The 8,061-nt window shown below is 34.5% G+C and overlaps 1 protein-coding gene across 1 annotated transcript; it reads left to right on the forward strand.

The window, feature by feature from the left end:
• Positions 1-4,638: 4,638 nt before the first annotated feature.
• Positions 4,639-5,973, forward strand: rprmb (reprimo, TP53 dependent G2 arrest mediator candidate b). The gene has a single exon (XM_055213668.2). It carries the CDS (start codon positions 4,951-4,953, stop codon positions 5,242-5,244), a length of 294 nt encoding a protein of 97 aa, XP_055069643.1. The 5' UTR covers positions 4,639-4,950; the 3' UTR covers positions 5,245-5,973.
• The last annotated feature ends 2,088 nt before the right edge of the window (positions 5,974-8,061 follow it).

The following is an 8,061-nucleotide window of genomic DNA, read 5'->3' on the forward strand; positions in this document are numbered from 1 at the left end:
TGATATTGTTAAGTGCTTGTTCAAGACACATTTAACCCTGAAACAGCATGAAAATAAATACTACTAAGCTCTGGTGATTTCAAAGCAATATTAGATGAACTATCGCAGGCACTTAAAGGAGCCCAAGGATGACATATCGCGTAAGGAAAAGCAGTTGCTAAAGTCGTGTCCGGGGCAAATGATTCTTCCCTTCGGAGTGCTGCAACAAAAGGATATTAAAAAGATTATCTTTTACCAACACGATGCGCAACCCCTTGGTGGTTTCTAATGGAGAAATTGCTTCCTCATATTTCCATGGTAACCCTGCTATTCAATATCCATATGTTTACAATCACACAGCCGACTCCATAGGGTTTATGTGGAATCTTTAATTATGCATTTTCATAATCAAATCCAACTGTACGCCGCAGCTTTGTGCATTAAATTGTTCTTTAACTTAGATTGTTTTGGGTTATTAAATCAAAAGTGAAAGGATTGTGTGTAATCGGCATGGCTGTAATTAAAACATTACACAATTGCCTGCATTAGATGTTCACATAACAGAGTTCTCCAATCATTTTTAGAAAGAGCAATTCTGCCCTCTGCTGTTTGACTGTATTTTTATGTGCCCCACTGACTTGTAGATTATCTATTAGAATAAAATTCTAATAGGATTAGGATCTTGTATATGGAAACACACATATACAAAAACACACAGGGCTCAACTTTATAATTTTGTAATTAAATGTAATAAAAAATTAAAATGTAATAAAAAATAATTTTTAAAAACTTTTCTAATTTATATCATTTCAAGCATGTTTTATATGTAAAGTATGTTACTGTTCTCCCAGACAGGTTGATATTTTTTCCTGACTATTCAAAACAACTTGCCCCTCTAGACACTCTTCAAAATACAGAACCATTTTGGATGAATGGTTCCATTAACAACCTTTAACATCTGCACTGCCAGAAAAATTGGAGCTGTCATGGGGGCATGCAGTACCCTTTAGGTACAGATTCTGTATGTGTAGATTTGGTACATGTACATTTGAGGTACTAATATGCACTCTTTGGTTAAAGTATTGAGGTTAAAATATGCAAGTTGTACTTTTTGAAAGGGTACTGCTCCATTTTGACCATTTTTTACAGACAGTGTGAACAACTTTTCTGTTGCACAAAAGGTTCTTTGTATTGAAAAAGATTCTTTAGATAATTAATTTAATAAATAATTGTTTTTAAAGAAATTGATCTTTAAGGAACCTTTGATTGAACTGTTCTTTGAGGAACCAAAAAACTGTTGAATACACTCTCAGAAATAAAAGGTACACAAGTTGTCACTGGGACAGTACCCGTCCAAAAAGGTAGTTCAAAGATACATATTTGTACCTAAATGGTACATATTAGGACCTTTTTTAAAAAGTACTGCCCCAGTGACAGCATTTGTACCTTTATTTTTGACAGTGTAACCTATAAAAATAACCTATATATTTTAAATGTATAGGTCATCATGTTTTTAAACAGACTACCTTTAATTTGAACAAAAACAAGTTCAATAGCTTAAGATTTGGCTTACAGGGATTGTTTGTTGCTGGGTCATTCTACAGAAATGTGGAATTCGGGTGATGGAAATTGCTTAAATAAACTTCTTTCAACATACCCAAAACTTCTTTAATAGCATTAATTAACTTGTGAAATCTATGAATCCGCAAAACCGGGAGCTTAATCTATTTTTACCGTTTTAATACATTTTAATAAAGAATCCATGAGTCATTTATTTGTCATTGGTGTTACCTTTGATTTAAACAACATTTAATGTTGATAGTATATATTTTTTCTCATTACAGTTTGTGTATTTAGTTAAAGGCTGATAACAGCAAGAAAATAATTGATTATTAATATTTGTTTAATTAAATTCTTCATCTTTACCCAGCAGAGCATTGTATGAAATTATTTGATTCTCAGTTTGACTTTTTTCTTTAAAACCAACAAAAACAAAAATATTCAACCAAAAAGGCTTTGATTCAAAGACTGAAATATCAAAAATGTCTTACATCCCATATCAACAACAAAATATTACTAGAAAGTACAAGAAAATACGTTCATAACACCAAAACTTGGTTTAACACCAATGACACAATGTAACACCAATGACAAAATTAGAATATAATAATAGATATTGAATATGATAAAACTTACAAACTTTCATAAAATGTTCCATCTTGTTTTGTTTTTATGCTTTTATGTTGGTCAGTTAAAGGAATAGTGCTTAGGAAGTACTCATTAGAGAAGTAACACCAATGACAATTTACAGAAAAATTTTTAATATTTTAACAAAATGGCTGCCATTAGCCATGTGCTATTTCATCAGAGATGTAACAATCACATATTTATTCAGTATAATGTATTTTTATGTAAAGATCTTAACATTCAGCTATAAAAAGATTAACACTAATGACATCCAAAAAATCTTATCTCAAAATTCTTATATATAATGATATTTTAAACAAATAAGGTAAGCCATCTCAAAAACCTTTTGCCTTCCTCTACTGCATTTCTTTCACTGACCTCTTGACCCATTAAACACTTCAAAGAGCTGATGCATTGTTTCAAAATAAAAGTGCTTTGGGTAGGGTAACACCAATTACATAAATTTGGGGGACAAATATTTATTTGATATTATTCATATTAATAGTGTATTTTTACCTTTCAGTGTTGTAGTAAATTCATACAGGGTTGAAGGTAAATTAGATTTGTTTTATAAAAAACATAGTTTTAAGAAGTACACAGTTCAACTTCCATGTATGATCAAAGGGACAGGGCAATTTTCAGGACCAGACATTTAGGGAAAAAAAGAAAATTAAATAAATAAACTCTCTCATCATTTTAAGGACAGTCTATATTTATAAAATATATATCATTATTATTGGGTCAAATTAAATGATTAAGGGGTCTGCAAAAGCAAGGGACAAGCATTTCCACCTTTTTTGTAGAATGACCCTGCTACAAAAATTAATAAAAAAAACATGAGAAATGTTAACATGATGGAAAAGTGTGAAATCAAGGCCTGGTGTGCCCTACAATTACATTTAAAACAGATTAAGACCTGAGAAAAGTACCTTGGTATCATAGCATACTTTTAAAAAGTGTGATTTAGCATTTCATTTACTATTGATATTGCAAACTTTATCTATTCATCTTACACAACTACAGTGGCAAGAAAAGTATGCGAACCTTTTGAAATTTCATGGTTTTCTGAATAAATTTGATATAAAATGTGATGTGATCTAAGTCAAGAGTATTGACAAACATATTGTGTCTAAAAATAACTACAAAATTCTGATCTTTCATGTCTTTACTGAACACTTATTCAACATTCAAAATGGCAGTGGAAAAAAAATGAACTCTTAAAATTAATAACTGGTTGGCAGCAAAAACCTCAATCAGGCGCTTCCTGTAGCTGTGGATCAGACCTGCACATCGTTGAGGAGGAATTTAAGCCCATTCTTCCTGCTTCAGAACACCTCTGTCATATTCTTTGGACGTCTCACGTGTATGGCCCTCTTCAAGTCAGTCCATAGCCTCTCTATGGGGGTCTGGGCTCTGACTTGGCCACTCCAAAAGGCGGATTTAGTTTTTCTGAAGTCATTCTGTTGTGGACTTGCTCCTGTGTTTTTGGCCGTTTTCCTGTTGCATCACCCACCTTCTACAGAGTTTCAGCTGACGTAGACATTCTAACATTATCCTGAAAAATTGTCTGATATACTGGGAATTAATCTTCCCCTCAAGGGCCCAAATCGTGAAGCTTCCTCCTCCACCATACTTTACAGTTGGGATGATGTTTTAATGATGATATGCCGTGCTCTTTCTACGCCAGATGTAGCACTGTGTGTATTTTCCAAAGAGTTCAATCTAAATTTCATCAGTCCACATAACAATTTGCCAGTACCTCTGTGGAGTGTCAATGTGCTTTTTTGTAAACTTCAGGCGTGCAGCAATGTTCTTTTTAGTAAGCAGTTGCTTCCTTCGTGGTGTCCTGCCGTAGATAGCCAGCTTGTTCAGTGTTTTACGTATTGTAGATTCATGAACAGAGATGTTAGCAAGTTCCAATGATTCCTTTAAATCTTTGGCTGTCATTCGGGGTTAATTCTTTACCTCATTGATGAATCTTCGTCATGCATTTTGGTGTCATTTTGACTGGGCGCCCACTTTTTGATATAGTAGCAACAGTCCCAAAGTGTCTACATTTGTAACTGTAGACTGGTGAATTAAGTCTTTGAAATAACCTTGTAACCCTTTCCAGCTTTATGTAAAGAGGCATGGCTTACATAAGCGTTTTGTTCTTGTGCAAAGCAAACTTCAAAAGTTTGAGGGGTTTTATCAGTAGTCCATACCTCCAAACGTATTATCTTAACCAGACTCCAGGTGTTAGACACATTAAATTAGACTCCAATTAGCTTTTTTGAGGCCATTAACTCAAGGGTTTACATACTTTTTCACGAGCACTATGAGGTTTTTTGGTTGTTCTCAATAAAGACATGAAAATCTGTTTTGTGTAATTATTTTAGACACATTATGTTTGTCATACCCTTAACTAGATGAAGATCAGATCACATTTTATGACAGATGTATTCAGAAAACTATGAAATTCCAGAAGGTTCACATACTTTGTATTACCTCAGCACTGGTTATAGGGACATTTATTTTCGTTTTGCGTCAAAGGGGGCGCAATGTGAACAAAAACGTCAGTAAGCAACTGTGATAGTTTGGAGTCATACCCCTGCAAACCTGAACCCCTAATAACCTTCACAACAGGACCGATAGGAACTCGTCTTTCTACTGCATGTCTGCCTTTAAAATCTTTCGAGATCTCTTTTGCTTTTGTGACTTTACAGAACCGAAGAAAACTTCGGCCGTTGTTTTTCTCCACGCACCTGCTCCTGTTATCCAAAGGACCCCGGAGAGTAATACAAAATGAATTCAACAGTTTTCAACAGCACAGACAGTGGTTTGTTTTCAAACAGAAGCAACGGGAGCTTTCTTTCGTCCTCTGTGGTGACTGACAGCGGGGTCGAGGACGAGCGGAGCGCCTTCGTCATGCGCGCGGTGCAGATCGCGGTGATGTGCGTGCTCGCGCTGACCGTGGTTTTCGGCATTTTCTTTTTAGGCTGTAACTTGCTCATTAAGTCCGAGGGTATGATCAACTTTCTGGTCACGGACAGAAGACCGTCGAAGGACGTTGAAGCGGTTATCGTGGGACCGTACTAGTGCGTAAAAGTTGGATAGGCACGAGACAGGTGGGACGCGCGCGCCGGAGATGAGAGATCCGTATTGCTCTTCAGAAATGTTTGAAAGGTGCGCTGTTTCTTCTGCCAGCGTTTAAAAATCTGGGACATTACATTGATATATTCATTTTTTTTTTCATTAAAGTGAGTCCGCCTGGAACAACATACAATTAAATGACTGAATTAATTTTCTGGATTTAAATTATACAGCCAAAATATATTTACCACTAAAACTACACAACCACAAGACGAGGGCATAGCTGTACTCTTTGTAAATTTGGTGTTTTCAGTGGGTTCACTAATGAAAAGACAATGACACTTTAGGGGAAAAGGTTGAAATGAAGATCTTGTTGACTGAAACTAACTTAGAATCTTCATTAAATGGACACACTTTCTAGGATAAACGGATTATGGGATTGTTTTGAACCACTCCATTGGCCACGAGTAATGAATATTCATGTGATGAATACGCTTGGAACAAACTGCTACTTTTGAATTGCATGCGTTTTGGATAATGCACGAGGACATTGAAAATGACGCAATTCAACGTTTGAATTAAATCTTTTACACAGTAGGTGTAACAAAATAAGTAATTTCGTTGGATGCATATTTGTGTTTAGTGCAAAACGTGATATTTTTGTCCCGTGTTTAATGTGAGGAGCATTACATTTAAAAATTTATTTTTTGAAGAATAACAAAGTTTTATATTTTATCAAGAATACGTGTGATTACTGTAGTATTTTGTTTACCCTAATGTTATGCTATATAGATTATGGGCGAATTCTGTATAAAGCTGAATAGTTGAACAAATCCAGTGACATAAACTGGCCACTGATAAATGCAATGCTGATATCCATGTGTCAATGTGACCTCAAAACTTCTATCTCCACTTTTTTTTCAAAGAACTAATGATAATTATATAAAACACCATGTGGCAAGTCCCAAAATATCATATATATCATTAATGCACTATTTTTTATCTCCTGAAGCAGATGTGTGTGCGATGATTAGTTAAGAGACTGAATCCACGAAAGAGGAAATATGGCCAAATATAGTTATGTTTTTGGTGAATCTTTACTTAAAACAACAAAATATGACAAACAGTCGGTTCATCTGGGGTAATCTGTATAATGTAACAAGCCCCTCTTTGGTAAACTTCCAGATGAAACATACACTAACGTGACCTGATGTGCTTTCAAGTCTTGACACACAAAAAAAACAAACCTCAAGAATTAATTGAAACTCTTACAAGAACAGAACAACTCAATAATTTACGTCATAATGTAAACTAAGTTAGCATTCCGACTACCACCATGACGCACGTCCATTAAGCAGTATAGACCATCTTGTTACCGTAACCCTATAAGTTCAGGGCAGTGTTTATATACCTTCAGCATATTTTCCCTACACAGCTGTGCAAATGATAAACACCAGAACCAAAAGTGTCAAATGAGCCAGTACTTCGAGTCTTGCACTCTCTGTATATATATATAGTTCTGAATGGGCTGTTCTCACTCCATTAAAATAGTAAATACAAAATTCAATTAATATTATACACTACCATTCAGAAATGTAAGGTCTACACAATGGGAATTGTGTCTTTGCATTTTATTAACCTTCCTAAGGCATCTCTCTGGGATGCTTTTAAAACAGTACTAAAGAGGATCCTATTTATTCTGTGCTTTTATTGGCTGTTACTTCATTGTAAATAAATCGTAAAAAAAAGTCATGAAGAGAAATATGAATGGTGTGTCTAAAATATGTGACCCTGGACCATAAAACCAGTCAATTTGAAACAGATTTATATATAATCGGAAATATAATAAGCTTTCTTTGATATGGTTTGTTAGGATATGAAAATGTTTAAAAACATTTTAAAAAATCTGGAATCTGAGGGTGCAATAATCTAGAGAAAATTGCCTTTATGTTGACCAAATGAAGTCTTAGCAACACATATTATTAATGATAAATACATTTTTTCATATTTATGGCAGGAAATGTACAATATATATATTCATGGAACAAAAAAAGCAACAATTTTTACCTACACAATGTATTTTTTGGCTATTGCTTTAATTGCTAATATTTTATGGCTGGTTTTGTGTTCCAGGGTCTCATGTAAAGAATAAATGATAGGGCCCAAAAAACAAACTTTAGTCTCACGCTAATATTTACTCCCTCTGAGCTTCTTATGTGGTGTCAAGGCTAACATCAGATATTTTTATCTCATTGTAGCCAGTATCTAAGCAACACCCATTATCTTATTCAGCTTGTTCAACACCATATCCAACACAAAGCCAAAACGAGGCAGATTCTAGGCTGCTGTTTATTGAGAAAAGGTACTTTGTTTTTGGTTTAGTTTTGCGACGATGGCAGATAACCTATGATTGTGATGAAGTCTGGTTTTACACAATCGCCAGGGCAAAGAAAGACAGATGGAAAGCACTAAGTGACGGGAAAAAGGTCAAACACGGAGCTGGCCCATTAACTGTCTTGATGGATTTGCTTACTAAAACTTGCCAGAGCATCAGCTTTATTTTGTTTGAGTTTTTTTTTATCAAAGTTAGCCGACCGGACATAATGTAAAAATTTTTCAGCCAAATGGTTTTCTTATTATGTCAGTTTTTGCAATAATTTCATTTGACTGTATATTTGCCTGTTATGTTTATTGTGACGAAACGTTTTAGGGCAGGGAATGGGTCAGGTGCTTCAAAATATCTTTTAAAGGTACATTATGTAACTTTTAGAAGGATCTTTTGACTTAGAAATCCAATATAATATACATAACTATATTATCAGT

The sequence above is a fragment of the Misgurnus anguillicaudatus genome, chromosome 8 (assembly GCF_027580225.2).
Source record: "Misgurnus anguillicaudatus chromosome 8, ASM2758022v2, whole genome shotgun sequence".
Lineage (NCBI taxonomy): Eukaryota > Metazoa > Chordata > Actinopteri > Cypriniformes > Cobitidae > Misgurnus > Misgurnus anguillicaudatus.